At 36.3% G+C, this 19,010-nt stretch overlaps 1 protein-coding gene across 1 annotated transcript in view; it reads left to right on the forward strand.

Annotated features, from left to right (window-relative positions):
- LOC306843776 (intraflagellar transport protein 172 homolog) overlaps nt 1-19,010 on the forward strand; it is a 30,147-nt gene continuing 11,137 nt past the window's right edge. The window contains 37 exon segments of the mRNA XM_079375442.1: nt 1-167; nt 419-562; nt 698-810; nt 896-935; nt 1,020-1,085; nt 1,180-1,259; nt 1,968-2,055; nt 3,250-3,464; nt 3,555-3,678; nt 3,947-4,042; nt 4,156-4,317; nt 4,768-4,821; nt 4,983-5,086; nt 6,067-6,152; nt 7,239-7,351; nt 7,428-7,550; nt 7,554-7,595; nt 8,202-8,338; nt 8,692-8,799; nt 10,881-10,965; nt 11,120-11,212; nt 11,629-11,706; nt 12,252-12,500; nt 12,685-12,763; nt 12,905-13,025; nt 13,679-13,823; nt 13,943-14,032; nt 14,447-14,525; nt 14,528-14,543; nt 14,730-14,865; nt 15,021-15,137; nt 15,246-15,288; nt 15,291-15,378; nt 15,724-15,817; nt 16,420-16,484; nt 17,001-17,181; nt 17,905-18,002. Of these exon segments, the coding sequence (XP_079231568.1) occupies nt 129-167; nt 419-562; nt 698-810; nt 896-935; nt 1,020-1,085; nt 1,180-1,259; nt 1,968-2,055; nt 3,250-3,464; nt 3,555-3,678; nt 3,947-4,042; nt 4,156-4,317; nt 4,768-4,821; nt 4,983-5,086; nt 6,067-6,152; nt 7,239-7,351; nt 7,428-7,550; nt 7,554-7,595; nt 8,202-8,338; nt 8,692-8,799; nt 10,881-10,965; nt 11,120-11,212; nt 11,629-11,706; nt 12,252-12,500; nt 12,685-12,763; nt 12,905-13,025; nt 13,679-13,823; nt 13,943-14,032; nt 14,447-14,525; nt 14,528-14,543; nt 14,730-14,865; nt 15,021-15,137; nt 15,246-15,288; nt 15,291-15,378; nt 15,724-15,817; nt 16,420-16,484; nt 17,001-17,181; nt 17,905-18,002 (3,791 nt within the window). The 5' untranslated portion in view covers nt 1-128.

The raw sequence follows: 19,010 nt of genomic DNA on the forward strand, positions 1-19,010 counted from the left end.
GGCGACGGTAACCAGGGAGAAAGCTATGTTTACCAAAATGTCTGCAGTCTGACAACTATTACCCATAATATGGCTATATCAAGAAATACATCTGTATAACTCCACCGAATCTTTTATAAAAGTGAAGCATGCAGCTAAAGTATCTGAAGACTCTTCTAACTCCACAGGTAAATATTTTTACCACGTTATTTAGCGACGCTAGCTAACTATCTTTTGGCAGTCCGCTATCTGTAGGCATTATAACGCTTCTTAGCTTAGCAACACTAGGATGCTTAAGTATCTTGCCAGATTTCAGCGTATGCATTTACGTTGTGCAAAGAAACAGCAGAAATCACATTCAGAGTGTTCTTCAAAGACTCAAATAAAACTCAAAGACTCTGCACTGAACGTCGTGTTGCCTGTAATGCATTTTCTTTAGGATGGAGCTGCTAAAGTCACCTGTATGGCTTGGGCTCCTAACAATGCAAAGTTTGCAGTGTGCACTGTTGATAGAGTGGATGTACTGTATGATGAGCAAGGAGAGAAACGAGACAGATTTACTACAAAACCTGCAGACCCCAAAGTAAGTTATCAGTGAATTATTGAATTGATATTAAATCTTTGAAATAAATGCTGTAGTTTAAGTTACCAATGCTATATATAATTTCTTAGTACATCAAGAAAAGGTATGAAGTTATGATTTTGTAATTTGCTGCAGTATGGAAAGAAAACCTATGTGGTCAAGTCCATGGCATTTTCTCCTGATTCAACCAAGATAGCAGTGGCTCAAACAGACAACATTATATTTGTTTACAAAATTGGGGAGGAGTGGTAAGTATCTCAGAATGCTTACATGCAACCATAATTTGCATTATTGTATTATTTTATATTTCTAATATGATGTTTTCTGTCCCAGGGGAGATAAAAAGTTTATTTGCAACAAATTTATTCAAACAGTAAGTATTTTCATGATAAATATGATATATGATTAGGCAGAAGTGCCATCAATTTTGTGCAGTAACTTTGTTTTTGTTCTCTAGAGTGCTGTAACATGTCTGGTTTGGCCATCAGAGCATACAATAATATTTGGACTAGCAGAGGGAAAAGTAAGTGTGGCACATTTTCTATGCTATATACCTTAAGCTGAATTTTCTGTTTTGTGAGAATTCGTTTTGTGAGTGTTTTTTATGTTAAATGCAGGTTCGACAAGCCAATACAAAAACAAGCAAGTCCTCCACGATCTATGGAACGGACTCTTATGTTGTCTCACTAACAACAAAGTATGTATTTAAAATCCTGACTCTTGATGCTTGTTTCTTTGTCCAAGCACCATTTTCTGGTTTGCTTAGGGTGTTATTTTAGTATTATTTATATACTATTATAGGATTTATTCATATTGAATAGATTATATTTTTAATTTATTTTATATTTGTAATTTTAATCATTGTGTTATTAGCTTTTATCATTTTTATTTTAAAATATTTCTACATTATATTTAGATTATTTTTAATATATTTATATATAGTATAATTTATTTTTATTTCAGTTTTAGTAATTTCAACAGTGGCCGAGAGAGCTGAACATGCTGCAAATAGAAAAAAAAACACCTGCAAATTAAGAAAACAACTTTGTCAATTTGAAAACATAAGCGCGGCAAATGCTCACAACACAACCAAATAAAGAAACGCACTGCAAATAAAAAAAAAACACCTGCAAATTAAGAAAACAACTTCATAAATTTTAAAACATAAGCGCTGCAAATGCTCACAACACAACTAAATAAAGAATTTTATTTGCAGTGCATTTCTTTATTTGGTTGTGTTGTGAGCATTTGCAGCACCAGCTGTCAAATTGATGAAGATGTTTTCTTGATTTGCTGGTGTTTTTTCTATTTGCATGTGCTTTCTGAAGATGCAGCGCGTTGAGATCTCTTGGCCACCGTAAATTTCAGTATAACACTGTTTATCTCCCTTGGTCCATTTTTCCAGTGTCTCAGGGAAGGGAATCCTCTCTGGTCATGCAGATGGAACAGTTGTTCGGTACTTCTTTGATGATGAAGGATCTGGAGAATCTCAGGTAATGTATTTATAACATAACATGCATATGTGAATTAAAATATTATATCTGCATGTGCTTAAATTACTGATTATTAGGGCCCAAGCCAGTAAGGCGCAGGGCGCTATTGATCCCCTAAGGATTATTAGGGCCCAAGCCACTAAGGCGCAGGGCCCTCTTGTTCTTCTAAGGATTATTATTTTTATGGCCCAAGCCACTAAGGCGCAGCACAGGAGCTCTACAGCGCCCCCTGGAACACAGTCAGAAAACTTGATGTATAGCTCACAGGTGTATAACTCAGGTGTATAACTTGATGTATAACTGCTGTGCTGGTCATAAAATTAGAATATCATGAAAAAGTTGATTTATTTCAGTAATACCATTCAAAAAGTGAAACTTGTATATTAGATTCATTCATTACACTCAGACTGATATATTTCAAATGTTTATTTTCTTTAATTTTGATGATTATAACTGACAAGTAATGAAAGTCCCAAATTCAGTATCTCAGAAAACGAATCTCTTTATGTCTATGGTTGAGTGTACATCGGTTGTACACTCGTTTTTGCGGTGCATTGTGGGATTGAATGAGTGCACTCGAGAACATCCACTAAGGTTTCGAACACCACTTAAAATGGCCGTCCCCTCAAATAGTGCACTATTTGAGTGTATAGGGGGTGATTTCGGATACAGCCCCAATCAACCATAACGACACGCCCCATTTTTATAGCATCGAATTACTAGCTAAATTCAAACTTACCACAAAAACAAACAATTGAACATATATCAGCGTGATAACAACTACCTTAAATGACCAAAACCATATTTCGGAAAATTGTATTGGAAGTGTAATTAATTTTTTTATTTTGACTGAAGTCCCATTCGTTTACATAGAGAGGGTGGGGTTTATGACCTGTAAAGAGCCCGCAGCTTCACTTTTAAGGACTAGTGAGACACACCCGTTACAAACTGAAACCTTATTGTAAAGTGTTACTAAAGTTTTATATATTGTTCTGTGTGTGTGTGTGTGTTTTACGGAGTTGATGGTTTGGATTAACCCTTTAATTGCCGTATCCCTTAAAACCAGACTACCAGAGGGTTACTGTAATGCATGTTTTCCTGATGCCACCGGGGTGGCGGTTGCACTTACGGCTTGGGCCCGCCATCGCTGCTTGTAGCTATATTTTAATATGTATTTGTTCTGATTGTTGAAAGGGTAAATTGTTGACTCATGCATGCCCACCGTACGCCATGGCATGGGGCACCAACAGCTTAATTGTGTCTGGATGCGATAAAAAGATTGTGGCCTATGGAAGGGAGGGCCATATGCTTCAGACATTTGACTATAGCCGAGATCGCTCCGAAAAGGAATTCACAGTGGCAGCATCTAGCTCCAGTGGTCAGTCCATAGTCGTGGGAAGCTATGACAGGTGAGAAAGCTGTTTGAACACATTAAACAGAAAACAAAAATGCTTTTCCAACGTCGTGATGTATCTTTTATACTAAATTGTTTTCTTAAGGTTGCGAGTTTTCAACTGGAGTCCTCGAAAAGGCATCTGGGATGAAGCTTCTCCCAAAGAGATTCCAAACATGTACACCATCACAGCTCTGTCCTGGAAGAAAGATGGCTCTCGGCTTTCTGTGGTCAGTCTGGATGGCCAATTTTATAAAAATTTCAGAACATATTTAGTCTGTTGATATACACAAACCTGTGCACACTATAGAGAAGTTTTCTCTTGGAACACTAATACTGAAAATATCCTGAATCCTGCATTCTGCTCATAAGTTTGTCTGCAAGGGAATTTGCTAAGATATAAATGGGATGACAAAAACAAAAGAAACAGTGATTGAGGTTTGACTTTGCCGCTTGGTACGACTGGAGATGATGTCTAATTGCATCTCTAAATTGCAGGGCACACTGTGTGGAGGAGTCGAGTTGTTTGACTGCTGTCTTCGGAGGAGTATTTACAAGAACAAATTTGAGATGAAACACGTAGGACTAAGTCAAGTGAGCAATACTTGTAGATATTTCCATTAATTTCAGTCAAGACTCTTATTTTGAATCTTGTTTACGTTCTACAAACTGGATGTTCTAAAACTTTGTTTCTTAAACCCTCCCAGGTGATTGTGAAGAATTTGTCTACTGGAACACGAGTGGTGTTGAAATCTCAGTATGGTTATGAGATAGATGAGGTGAAAGTCATGGGAAAAGATCGATATCTTGTGGCTCACACCTCTGACACACTGCTGCTGGGAGACCTGGTATCCAACAAATTAAGTGAGGTAGGATGTCTAGTTTGGACGTCTTTGATTATTCACAGTTGCTTTATTTCTTATATAAAGTCTTGTTAGATCATTTTTTTTACCATTCTTGATCATTCGGTGTATATTAAAGATTCTGTTTAGATAAAACGGTCCATATTTCAACTGTTTCTGGACATGTTTTCTCATATTGTAACAGAGTCAATGCCTCCATCGAGTGGACCAAGGTTTAAAATGTCTAATTAAAAGTTCAAGGGCTGTCATGGTTCACTCTGTTAATCCATGTTTAATTGAGTTTCCAAAGTGCTCTAATGGGAGTTGGAAGAAAGTTCAGTGTGACAAACAGGATAATGGTGACGAGCCTTGGCTGCAATGTCTCTCTGCCTCTGCTTCTTTCTGTCTAATGTAGTGGAAAGCAAAAGTTGATGACCGTGTTGTACTTCAATAAACAACATCATTCTCCCATTACAGGTGGCGTGGCAGGGGTCTGGGGGAAATGAAAAGTTTTTCTTTGAAAATGAAACGGTACAGTGTTTTTGTGATATTATTGTATGTTATTAAGATGCCTCAGTCGTTTATGAGAATGGTGCAAAGGGAAAACGACTGGGTTTAATGAATCATGCAGCCTTAGCTGGTATAATTAAAGTCATTGCTGTCTAATTGTAAATTGCTATATTTCTGGGTAGGTGTGCATGATTTTCAATGCAGGAGAGCTGGCGCTGGTGGAATACGGAAGCAATGACATCCTGGGATCTGTTCGGACAGAGTTTATGAACCCACACCTCATCAGGTAGGCCATTTTGGAAACACTTTGGAAAGTAAAAGCCCATTTTAAAAGCCAAGGCAAAGTAAATTCAAAATGATTTACTTTGCTACTACATTTGTTTTTGTAATTCTTCATCAAAAAAGTAAAAACCTCTTTTACCTTTGTAATGACTTTCCCTATTTAAAAAAGGTGTTATTGTAAATTATATATGTGACCCTGGACCACAAAACCAGTCTGAAGTCGCTGGGGTATATTTGTAGCAATAGCCAAAAATACATTGTATGGGTCAAAATTATTGATTTTTCTTTTATGCCAAAAATCATTAGGACATTAAGTAAAGATCATGTTCCATGAAGATATTTAGTAAATTTCCTACTGTAAATATATCAAAACTTAATTTTTGTTTAGTAATATGCATTAAGAACTTCATTTGGACAACTTTAAAGGTGATTTTCTCAATATTTCGATTTTTTTTGCACCCTCAGATTCCAGATTTTCAAATAGTTGTATCTCGGCCAAATATTGTCCTATCATAACAAACCATACATCAATGGAAATTTATTCAGCTTTCAGATGATGTATGCATCTCAATTTTGAAAAATTTACCCTTATGACTAGTTTTGTGATCCAGGGTCAATATTGGATCAAAATAAATAAATAATAATATATTATTTATTATTAAAGTATGTAATATATATATATAAAACATTATATATAATATAGTTATATTACTCTGTATGATAAAGAGTTACATTACCCAGAAAAGTCATGTCTAATACCGACCACTAGATGGCATAATTTACCTTCAATTCCTCAGTTGTCCTGGTACTGTCATTCTAGCTGGCTCGTAGTGAGAAGACCTAGTCAACACAAATCAGCATTCATGTATAAAGCCTGTCAGGTGCTGTCAGAATGCAGTGCTTGCTTCCTCTTGATGGAGCACTGACAGGTCCCTCAGCACCCATGGGAAGTGTTTATTCCTCGGTTTGTGTGTTTGTTTGCAGTGTGCGTCTGAATGAGAGAAGGCAGAGGGGAGTGGAGGACAACAAAAAGTTGGCTTACCTGATTGACATAAAAACTATTGCTATTGGTGAGTTACTGCCCAGACAGGGATGTTATCTATTATTTACTAAAATGAAAACATAATTTGTATACCATTTTAAGTCTTGATTTATGTCTTCCAACTCTTATAGCTCAGTTTTGCATGTCCTGTGTGAAAAACATAGACATTTAGCAAAAATGCATTAAATATATGTAATTATAGTCACATTAGCTCATAAAGGAGTTTAAGTCTGTTGCCATCAACAGCTTAATGAAACAACGTAATCGGTGGTATTGATTACATAATCTTCTGTTTCCTCTCTAAATGGGACACCTTCTCCATATGACCTGTTATTTGGAGAGAGGATAATTTGAGGGACAGTAGGAAGGTGTGTTGACGTTCGGTCGGTTCGGATGTTACCTTTCAATTAGACACCGGCCCGCTGTGTCGTCGTCACGGCCCTCTCCTTCACCAGCTACCGTCAACCATCTGCCACGGTTCTGACCACTTCCTGTGCTAATTAAGTCCTGGCATGCTCCCTCTATGCTGCTTGCCTTGTTTCTTCTTCAGGTGGTGAAAATGAGAAACAACTTTCATCCAATTTATTTTCCTCTGACAGACAGCAGAGTGCTTTTCCCCCTCACTGATCCATGTGCTTAAATCCTGTTCAGAAAGTGCAAATTGGAAAGTGTTTTTCCTCTCCTTCTCCCCCCTCACCCTCCTCCATAAGTGATGCTTCCCATCAGAATGGTTATTTGTGAACAAAGAGCCAGAAATGCAGGGAAGCGTCACAGAACGTGATTCATGAAAGACTCATTGATTTGTTTTTGTTAGGGCACGGATGTTCGCGGTCTGTATGAAAGGCAGTGCCTCCATTTTTGCTGCATGTCTTTGTGTACAAGTGTGTGTACGGTGATGTTCATGGCAGCAATGTCCAAATTTTTATCATTCTGTTTTTTATAGATTTTTGGGGGATTGAAAATACTTAATCCGTTCTTTAAAAACATTGTCTAACTGTTTAAAAGTTTTAACTATAATACTTCCTTTCTGACCTTGGATGAACAGAAAAGAATCTGCATCTGGTATTTGGTGCATTCATCTCCCATAATCCTTTTCTCTTCCTGTTTTTCTCAGTGGACCTGGTGGGTGGGTATAATCTGGGCACTGTAAGCCATGACTCCAAGATAGACTGGCTGGAGCTGAATGAAACGGGGCGTAAATTGCTTTTTAGGGACAAGAAACTCCGGGTAAGGGCCAACGTTATTTAAGCTCTAATATTACTAGTAAAATCAGAACGATTTGTCACTCTTTCTCCACATTCAGCTCCACCTGTACGACATCGAGAGCAGCGTGAAGAGCACCATGCTAAGTTTCTGTCCTTATGTTCAGTGGGTACCGGGTAGTGATGTAGTTGTGGCCCAGAACAGAGAAAACCTGTGTGTTTGGTAAACCATCGACAGCCCGGAGAGGGTCACGATGTTTCCCCTCAAGGTGAGCTGAAGCCGTAGCTCACTCGGAGTTAATAGTTATATATTTATTAATAGTTATACATATTGTGAAATGTTCTTACAATTAAAATAACTGTTATCTATTGACTATTATTTTAAAATGGAATTTACTCCAGTGTTGTGTTGTCAAAGCTGAATTCTAATATGCTCATTTCTTCTTATTATCAATATTGAACTCAGTTGTGTTGCTTAATATTTTTGTGGAAACTCTAACAATATTTCAGTTTTGTTACTGTGACATTTTTTTCAGGATCAAAAGTACAGCATTTATTTTATAACATCTTTTGTAATATAATAAATATCTTTCTATCTGTCACTTTTGATTAATTTAATGCATCCTCCCTAAATAAATATTTTAATTTAAACAAAATCTTACTGACCCAAACTTTTGAATGGTAGCGTAACTATTTACCATTTAATCATTTTTGGTGAATTATTGCAGCCATGATCAACAGAGAAATAAAAATGAATAAAGTAGTATAATGGACTGCAGATGAATAAGATTTTTTTTTATTAATTTGCACCTCACCATTTCAGTTTCTTGTTTGAGTCGACTGTGAGTTTAATCATGTGATTTGTGTTGCGACAGGGTGATATTGTAGATCTGGAGAGATCCGATGGAAAAACTGAAGTCGTTGTGACTGAAGGGGTTAACTCTGTCTCCTACACTCTGGATGAGGGGTTAATTGAATTTGGGACAGCCATTGATGATGGTGACTATTACAGGTAAAAAAAATAAAAATACCACAGACACCTACAATAAACATGGATTACACCTTAATAATGCCTTTAAAAAAAAACATAAATTTAAACTTGTGCTTAAAAGGATAGTTTCCCTAAAAATTTAAATTCTGTCATCCTTATCCCCATAAAAGAAGATAATTTGAGAAATGTCTGAGAAATGTTTACCAAAACAGTTTAAATACCAATGGCTTCTTTTATGGTCAACAAATCAAAGAAAGTCACACAGGTTTGAAATGACAAGGGTCGATGATGACAATTTTTATTTTTGGGTGACCTATCCCTTTAAATTATGTAAGTATTCTTATTCATAGCTGGACTTGTGTGTGTGTGTGCAGAGCTACAGCATTCCTAGAGACCCTGGAGATGTCGGCAGAGACAGAGGCCATGTGGAAGACTCTGAGTAGACTCTCCCTAGAGGCACAACAGCTCCACATCGCTGAGAGGTTAGACAAGCAAGACGGTCCACCCACCTCTATGACTCAGCTACTGCTGCGATGACTTCAGCATAGCTGTCCAGATCATGTGTCTAACCTTGACAACTAGGAACCAGTATGACAGAATTCAAAAATCTTGTTTCTTTGAATTCCTTTACAGATTATCTCAGAATCCTTTTTTTATTTAACTTCTTCTCTTGAACTTTACAAAGGTTCGTCGTCCGTTGAAGTAAGACAGTTTTAAAGTTGCAGAACTGACATATGGTTATATCATTTAATACTTGGTTACTTGCATTTATAGGCAACAAATCTCTTACATGATGTTCAATTTGTTAAACACAGTGCACAGCATAATTTTGCAGTGCAGTTGATTATGATTTTTGAAGTGTTAAATACAAATAAATTAAACTTTAATTAAATAATTTCTTTGTTTGTTGGGCCACCTTCACAAAGTCATGCAAGAATATTTAATTTTATTGTTTACCAACAGCTACCTACCCAAAGACAGCACCGTCACTGGCAGATGTGTGCGAATAAACATATTAATTACAGCCCTTGTACTGACAATAGAAAAAACACCTTTCACATGATTACATAAATACAATAATCTTACTGTCTTTCTTAATGATTCTTTCATGCTATTAATAGCATTGCTGCATTTATTTTTGTACCTTATTTATTTTATTTGCTCTTAATATGCATCTAATTGTAAGAGAACTGTTGTGTGTGTGTCATGTGTTCCTGCCTCTTGTGCCCATATTTGGTTTGTTTCCTGTTCTCGTTTCATGTAATCAGTAGTTTATTCGGTTCCAGGTGTGTTTGAGTTATTTTACCTGTGTATTTATAGTCCTGTCTGTGTTGTGCCATTTTGTCTGGTCTACTCGTTACTCCCCGGTGTTCCTGTCAGTGTCTGCCTTGTCTTGCCCTGCCTGATGTCTAGTAAATATGTTATTTGAGTTTACATCCTCGTATGCGTGTTCCTTGTTCCTCCCTGCTGTGTGCACCGTGACACTAATTGGCACTATACAGAATATTTAAACAATTAAATATAAACCCATTGTTTCAGCACAGTAACAATACATTCTTAAAGGGGTCATATCATGAATATGTAATATTCCTTGATCATTTGAAATGAAAGCATTTACTGTAGGCACACTGTACTCAAAATATCTTGCCCAATAAGTTAAAAAATAATTATTCAAACTAATCTGTAACAATGTCTCTACCTTTAGTGACTGTGAATTGATATATTAACACATGACCACCCATATGTAAATATCATCAGTGTCAAAATGTAATTCAGGCTGTTATTGGGGCAGTTAAAAACCATATTTGACTCGTTTCACAGGTGAAAATGCTGTCTGCATAGAAATCTTGAAAATTTACTCACCCTCAGGCCATCAAAGATGTAGACAAGTTTGATGCATCTTCTTTAATATATTCTGAATTTTTCTATACGAAAAGACCCCAAAACTGTCTTTAAAACAGTAATATATCCATTTAAGGAAAGAATCACTATTTTGCATATAGCGGTGAATGTTTAATGCATGGTAAAAGTATTAGTCAAAGGATCTGAAATGTGTCTCGGATAATATTCTGCTTTAAGAAAAATGTGTGTAATGTCTGTTGCAAAAGAGAAAAAACCCTTCACCTGAGCTTGTGCGGGAGGATAAAAGCTTTAGCACTAAGCACCAAAGGTTCTCTTAAAAAGGCATCGCTTTAGGAGGCAGGGAGCATGTTTAGAGTTTTCCTTTTACTGTATAAGCATTTTTAAGATGGCTTGAAGCTGGAATTTAAATTAGAGAGTCTTTAATAATGCAGGATTGGTTTGTTATATATAGGCTTATCTGCATGAAGCATACAGATAAAAAGTGGTCTGACCGTGAAGGAGAATGCAAATGAAAGAATTGACTGAATACGCTTTTGCTTGAAGTCACTTTTAGGTCATGGCTGATCATTGCTGTCCAACTTTAATGCTTTGAGTTATTGCAGAATTGGTGCTTGAATGTGAAATGATACTGCATGTGATGTTTGTATTTGCTTGTTATTTACTGTTTCTCTTCTGAGATGTTGTTGGGTTTTTTCCGCAGGTGTTTTGCAGCCCTTGGAGATGTATCCAAAGCCCGATTCCTAAATGAGACCAACAAAATTGCAGATGGAGTCTCAAAGGAATATGTATGTAGTGCATACAATTTTTTTTTGAAAGACAGACAGGTCCTCAACCTGTAGCATTTCTAATATTATGTCTGTTCATTTGTAGAATGTAATTTTTTGTTGTTGTACTTGTGCTTATGTATTTTCCATTTCAATGTTATATTCTCTCCTATAGGGTGGTGATGGCACAGACCACTACCAGGTGAAAGCACAACTGGCCATGCTGGATAAGAACTTTAAGCTTGCAGAGATGTATTACATGGAACAGGTAAAGAATAGTTTCTGATACTTGCAAGTAGGAGTGCCACTTAAAAATACAATTGCAAGTGTATTGAATTCAAATTAAAATAAATAAAAGCCTTTTTAATTTAACAAATATATAAACATGTTTTTGAACTCTTTGTGAATTAATGTTTAAAAATTAAATAAAGGTTACATTTAACATTAAATTACGTTAAAACTAATAATTATAAAAATAATTAAAATGATTAAATGAACAATTATGATTTTCTTTTTAATTGATCTCTAAAAAAGTATTTGCCACTGATTTTCTTTATCAATTTGCCAATTGAGCATTCTTTATCAATTTGCCAAAAATGGCATTGGACAGTTCATACGTGGGAGCAACAGAGCTGAGATGGTTATATCTTGATAGCTGCAAGTAATATTGCTGTGACTCTGCAGAATGCGGTGGATGAAGTGATGGAAATGTACCAGGAGCTTCACATGTGGGATGAATGTATTGCAGTGGCAGAGGCGAAGGTAATATCTGTTTTTACATACAATATCATAAATATTCATAACCTCTAGTCCACATCTTGTTTTATTTAGCCTAAAACAGGGGTTCTCAACAAGTTTCACTCATACATTAGAACTCTAGATACATTAGAACTCAAGTAGTCATCCAACATGAAACCAGATTTGTTTACTGTACAAAAAAAAAAGACCTTAAAATCAAGCATTGCAATTTATTACTCTGCTTCCATTGCAATATTACCATGAACTGCAACAGTATACTAAATCATTGAGTGTCTGGATTCTGAATGTCTCTTGAATTTTGATGGTTTCACTCTGTCAGCAGTCAATAATTCACACTATAAAACCTGTTATAGACAGCACAAACCACGTTTATTTTAATTTTGAGAGAAAATTTATTCAAATTTCAAATTTTCTGCCTTTTTATGTTGCTATATTAACTATGCACACTTATTTGGTTAGTTGCATTTTAGATGATCTGCATTTAGCAGTTGTCTGTGATGCTGCAAAATCAGCTTTTTGCTAATATTAAATGTGTATATCCCTTGAAGGGCCACCCAGAGTTGGACAATTTGAGATGCAGTTACTATTCTTACTTAATGGAGACCAATCAGAATGAGAAAGCCGGTGAGGTGAAGGAGAATGAAGGAGACTTCACTGGTGCTGTTAACCTCTACCTTAAAGCAGGACTTCCTGCCAAAGCTGCCTCGCTGGCCATGAGCAGAGACGAGCTCTTATCAAGCCATGACATCATCAGCCGCATCACTGCTGCACTCATTAAAGGAGAGTTTTATGAGAGGGTGAGTTTGACCTGCAACAACGGAATGTGGCTTGACAAAATGGCAACTGTTAAGTTCCATGCATTCATAACTTTCAAATGAGTAGCACAACCACTTACACTGACATGGTATTGTTTCAAAGATTTGAAGGTAAATTGTTTTGCTTCTAATTATTCATAATTCTAAGTATTATTAAACTCAACAGGCAGGCGACCTGTTTGAAAGGACAAGAAATAATCAGAAGGCCTTGGAGTGCTACCGCAAGGGAAATGCTTTTAAGAAAGGTGAGCCTAGGTGGTAAGAACAATCAGAATAGGGTGTTGCATTTCAATTTGAACAATAAGTAAGTGATTGTAATGCAAAGCATCGGAGCTTTAGATTCATTGCCTTCATTGACCTCTGCTGATTGCATTGTGCTTCCACAGCAGTGGATCTGGCTCGCGTTGCGTTTCCTGCAGAAGTTGTAAAGCTGGAGGAAGTGTGGGGTGACTATCTAGTGCAGCAGAAACAAATGGATGCTGCCATCAACCATTACATAGAAGCAGGGTGAGTTTCTAGAGTAACAAACCTCTATAGATCAGGGCAAAAAAAAAAAAAAGATATTTACAATCTCAGTTTTCTTCAGTTTCATTTAAATGGTGCATTTAAGATTATCTGCATTTAGCACCATTTATTATTTATTTATTTTTTAAATTAATACTTATATTCAGCAAGGATGCATTAAATGATTCAAAAGTGACAGCAAAGACATCTAAAAGGTTACAATTCTGAGTTTTGGGTTTCTTGATAGTATCATGTGACACTGAAGACTGGAAAAATGTCATCACAGGAATACATTTCACTTTAAAATCTAAATATTAAATAGAAAACTGTCTATAAAATATCATAAATTGTAATATTGAACAGTATGCTTTTATATTTCACTGTATTTTTTATCAAAAACATGCAGACTTGGTAAGCATAAGAGACTTCTTTCAAAGGCATTAAAAAATCTTACCACCAAACTTTTGAAGGTTAATATGTAGTTAATGTTTTAATTTAATGTTTTAATCTCAAATTGTTCTCTCTCTAATTTGTTTTGTCACCTTTGGAACGTTTCACAGAGATGGCTGCACCTATTATGTTGACCTGCCCTTAAACATGGCCAGGTGCCATTTTATTTGTCCTTATCTGACTATGTCATTTCCTCCCTGTTAAAGACGTTCCACCAAGGCCATAGAGGCAGCAATCACAGCACGGCAGTGGAAGAAAGCATTGCACATACTGGAGCTACAGGAGGACAAGACTGCTGCCAAATATTACCTGAAAATAGCTCAGCATTATGCTTCTGTGCAGGAGTTTGAGGTACAAAAAAAACAACAAACATATTCCAGCTTTCAAATATTAAAAAATAGGTCTCACATTTCTAAAAATATGATCTGGTTTGAATCTGTGTTGGTTAATTATGTTTCTCTGAACTACAGGTGGCAGAACGTCTGTTTGTGAAGGGTGATCATACCAAAGATGCTATAGATATGTACACTCAGGCTGGGCGATGGGAGCAAGCTCATAAGGTCAGTGTCACATTGTGTCCCTCTGATACTGATCCAAGATATTGATAAAGTATACATTCATTAATAATTGCTGTATATTTTAGTGTCAGTATTTTTGTTTATGATTAAATGCATAGATTTACATGGAAAGAGAGAACTGAGACTTATATAAAACTGGCCAAAAAGCAACCCGCATAGCAACCACTAAGAACACTCAAGCAATTGCATAGCAACATGCTAACAAATCAGTGTGTAGTAGTAATTATAAATTGGATGGATGGAAGCTGAGAATACAACTGCAATTGTTTTTTTTTTCTTCATTCAAATCATGAACAATTTACATTTTAATTATTACTAATCATCACCAATTTACATTTGAATTATGTATCATTTTGTTCCCCTCTCTTGTTATCTATCTGTCCGTCTCCGACACAGCTTGCTGTGAAGTGCATGTCACAAGAGGATGTGTCTGCCCTCTACATCAGCAGAGCACAAGCGTTAGAGAAAGAGGGGAATGAAAAGAAGCCGAAAGGTAAAAGCATACACATACACACTGTGGTTTTTTTTAAATGTTTTTGGCTGGGTTCATTTATAATAAGAAATTAATTTATTTTTAAAGAAGACATCATTTTTAACTCTGAAAAGAATGTCAACATGAGATTTCAGTCACATTTCATACTGGAATTCACACATTTGAAATATACATTGCTGTCTTCAGGCTTTTTACCACAGTAGATGAACCGGACTTGGCCATCACTATGTACAAGAAGAACAAAATGTACGACGACATGATCCGTTTAGTCGCTGTTCATCACAAAGACCTGCTGCAGGAAACACATATTCACCTGGCTAAGGTTCAAGATGACTTTTGTGCCATTCTTTTATTCTTCCTATTCACATTTAGTTACAAAAACCATTTGACCCAAATCTCTTTTGGTGCGGTTTTGTCCTGTTGTTGCTCAGTAAATCCTTCACATGGTCTGAGTGCTGTGTGCTGTGTTTATCACAGGAGCTAGAGGCTGAATCCAGGTTTCAGGAAGCGGAGTATCATTACCTTGAGGGTCAGGACTGGAAAGCTGCTGTAAACATGTACAGAGTCAATGATATGTGGGAGGAAGCTTATCGGGTGTGTGTGTGTGCACACTACATGGTCTTATATGATACTTGAGTTGATATAATGTTGAAAATAGAGAGCTTTAAACATTCAAAATTCCTTTCCATGTCTTTGCAACAGATAGCGAAGACCCATGGAGGAACCAGTGCCCATAAGCAAGTGTGGCAAAAAATCTCGGAGGAGAGGCGGCAGTTAAGCTGCTCAACAAGTTTGGCTTTCTGGAAACCGCCATTGACTTTGCTGCTGATAGCTAGTAAGTCTCTGTTAGGACTTAATGGTCCAAACACTATTATACCATTTTCGGGTATAATTGGTGCATACAGATTTACATTTACATTTATTCATTTAGCTGACGCTTTTATCCAAAGCGACTTACAATTGCTATATATGTCAGAGGTCGCACGCCTCTGGAGCAACTAGGGGTTAAGTGTCTTGCTCAGGGACACATTGGTGTCTCACAGTGGATTCGAACCCGGGTCTCTCACACCAAAGGCATGTGTCTTATCCACTGCGCCACCACCACCACCCCAGATAAAAGTTAACCAATGCATAGTAAAATAGGCTTTTATTTACTCTATAATGAAACACTCTTTTTTAGTGCATTTGACTTTGCCTTTGAGTTGGCCCGACTCGCCATGAAACAGAAGATTCCTGATATTCATCTCAAAAATGCCATGTTCCTCGAGGACCAGGTATTACAGACTGGGGAGAAATTATTCCTCTTTTCTACACTGTTAGTGCCTGTGGCTCCAGCCAAATGTGGGTGTGAATGTGAAATAGACAGACAACTAAAATGGTCCACTTTCAAGGTCAGGGCTGTGAATGCAAATTATGCTGAGGTCTTTTCATTTTTCATGTCTGATTTGGTCTTTATAATGCAGATTCCAGTGTGAAGATTGAATGTTTATGGCTTTGTACATTTTTTTTCTATAGGCTTATTTAAATTAATATAATAAATATAAATAAAAATAACAGTTATAAATATAATAATATAATAATATAAAATAACATATAAAAATGCTGGTAATAAATGTCAATCACCAGCCATTGTAGCAAATGAGCAAAAAAAAAAATTTAATTTCCCACCCTGACGACAAAAATGTGTAGTCTTGCAGATTGCTAAATATTGAAAATATTGTTATATAAAAATTTATTATGACATTATCCTACACTTACTCTAAAACAGGCTTGCGCAGAGTTTTTTATTATTATTAATACCTAGAGCTAGAGTTTATTATTCTGATTATTAATGATCGCATGGTGCACAGCTAAATTGTAATTTTTAACTTTTACGGGTAAATTCAATGAGGCTGAGACTGAGTTCATCAAAGCCGGGAAACCCAAGGAGGCTGTGCTAATGTGAGTGAGCTTTCATATCATTATTTCCTTCCCCAGTACAAACAGACCACTCTATGGGGGGGGATTGCATCGCTTCAGTACTTTTTGTGTGCATAGATTACTGATTTTATGCACTTTATCACATTACAAGCAATGAGTAGCTGGAAGCAGGTGGCACTGGGATTGAGAGTGTTTGATTTGTAGATTTCATGGAGGAGTGGTATGCTGGTGCTTTGCTGCTGCCGTGGCAGTGAGCCAAAGATGATCTGATGACTCCAAGAAATCATATTGTTAATGATCTAAAAAGTATTTTTTTTCTTTTAAGTATAATTATGATTACAAAAATTACTGAACCTTATGCTTAAAAAAACGACATTATTAAAAGATATGTCGGCCCATATTTTTTTGACACTTTGTTCAATTATTATTTGGTTTTACATAATGGTTTTAGTATCTTTAATCCAACTCACTGTGTGGTCATTGTATATACATTATCATAGAATTTCTAAAAATGACGTGTCTCTATTTCTATTGCAGGCACGTCCATAACAAGGACTGGAGTAATGCCCAGAGAGTGGCAGAGGCTCATGATCCGGAAAGTGTGGCCGACATTCTAGTGAGCCAGGCCAAGTTCTGTTTTGACCAAAAGGAATTCCAAAAAGCTGAGGCCTTCCTTCTCAGGGCCCAAAGGCCAGAGCTAGCAATTAAATACTACAAAGTAAGAGTCCTTCAAGCACAATCTGGACATAGACAAACTTCTTTACTGTACAATGTCATTGATGCCTTTAACAACAACTATGCTGTAGTCATCATCACTACAGAAAAGAAAGTTCTAAACTTTCTGAACATTTTAAAGGAGAATCAGGGTAGCTACTTTTAAAAGTTTAAGTTTTACCAAACGGATAATTCACCCAAAAATTGAATTTGATCACACTCATGTTGTTCCAAATCCATGTGATATGGGTCAAACACAAAAGGAAATGTTTTATAATTCATTTTAATGACATTTTATCTGACTGTAAGAACTATCCATTAATTTTTCATTTTTCTATTTTTAAATTAAATTTCATGATACATGTACATGTTCTTTTTTAGAAAAAAACCCTAATTATTTAGACCAGATGAAGATTAGTTTTTTTTTTATAATTAATTTTAAATTTTACATAATTGAACTGCATTAGTATATTACATTTTAAATTAATAAAAAAAAATTAAAACAAAATTATTCCAACTTTAAGTCATGACAGGAATAGAGCCAACAACAAATTAAATTAATACAATTACAGAAGACTAAAACTGATCAAAATTATATTTAAAAAAATTGTTAGTTTGCATATTAAAAGCATTTCACGAACAAATTCTTCGTAAAATGTTCTTCTTATTAGCTAAATATGAATATTAAGTTATGCAGGCTTTGAAGAACCATATTTCTCTTATCCAGGATGCTGGGATGTGGACTGATGCAATGCGGATATGTAAAGACTACTTGCCCAGCAAGCTGAGTGTCCTTCAAAAGGAATATGAAAGCGAGGGCAACTGGTAAAATAACTCCTTTACTATCTGTTTCTTTTTTTCCCGTCTTACTTTCATATGCGTCTCATTTGCTGTATCAGAAAATCTTCCCTTGTTTATTGTTCTTCAGAAACTAGGGCTCTGCAGTTGTGCAGAAAAACTAGAAGCTCTGAACTACATTCGAATCCTCTTTTTGTTGCTTGGCTTCCCTCCTTTATTAGAACATGGCAGCTTTTTATCCTAAATTAAATCCATAATGAGCAGCTCATTAACGCGCAGACACGCAGCAAATCCGTCTCCACTGATAATTTTCCTATTTTTAATGACTTGTGGGAAAACATCAAAGGCTTCTTTGCTGTCTTCGCTGGGAAGAAAAGGAGAAACATTTTGCATAGTCAGTTCAAGGCCCACTCAGCAGTAATATAGGCTTCTTGTATCATTAACCTATTTTCAATCAAGAGTTTGAACTTTCTTGCCATATTGTGTTTATAATTGACTCTACTGGTCACTTTATGATCCCAAAGGTGTTTTTTCTTTCCAAAGGTACAGGTATAGGATGTGGGTACCTTCCCTGTTGAAAAAACAGTATATGCTGGTTAGGTATATTTTGAAGCTTGGCAGCTGGTTTGAGCTGGTTTAAGCTGGTCCTTTGCTGGTGATGAGCTGGTTTTAGCATGGTTTTAGCTTTAGCATCATGTGCTGGTCCTAAGCAACTACCTCCCGCTCAGGACCAGTACATAACCAGCCCAAACCAGCTGCCATTCTTCAAAACATACCTAACCAGCCTATGCTGATTTTTTCAACAGGGTTCAGCCATGTGGCTTTGTTTTGCCTGTCCATTGCGCTGAACCTTACGTACAGTTGTATAAAGCAGAAAGTGGTTGAGTGCTTGCCTTCACAGCTGTGAAATTCAATTCACTTTCTGCAGTTTTAAAGCCATCATTGCTAAACATTAAAGCACACAAAACATGGTACTAGATTTTTTCAAGCTGAAGGGTTTTCGTGTAGCTTTCACGGTCATTAACCACCAGGCCG

This window comes from Barbus barbus (assembly GCF_936440315.1).
Source record: "Barbus barbus genome assembly, chromosome: 24".
Lineage (NCBI taxonomy): Eukaryota > Metazoa > Chordata > Actinopteri > Cypriniformes > Cyprinidae > Barbus > Barbus barbus.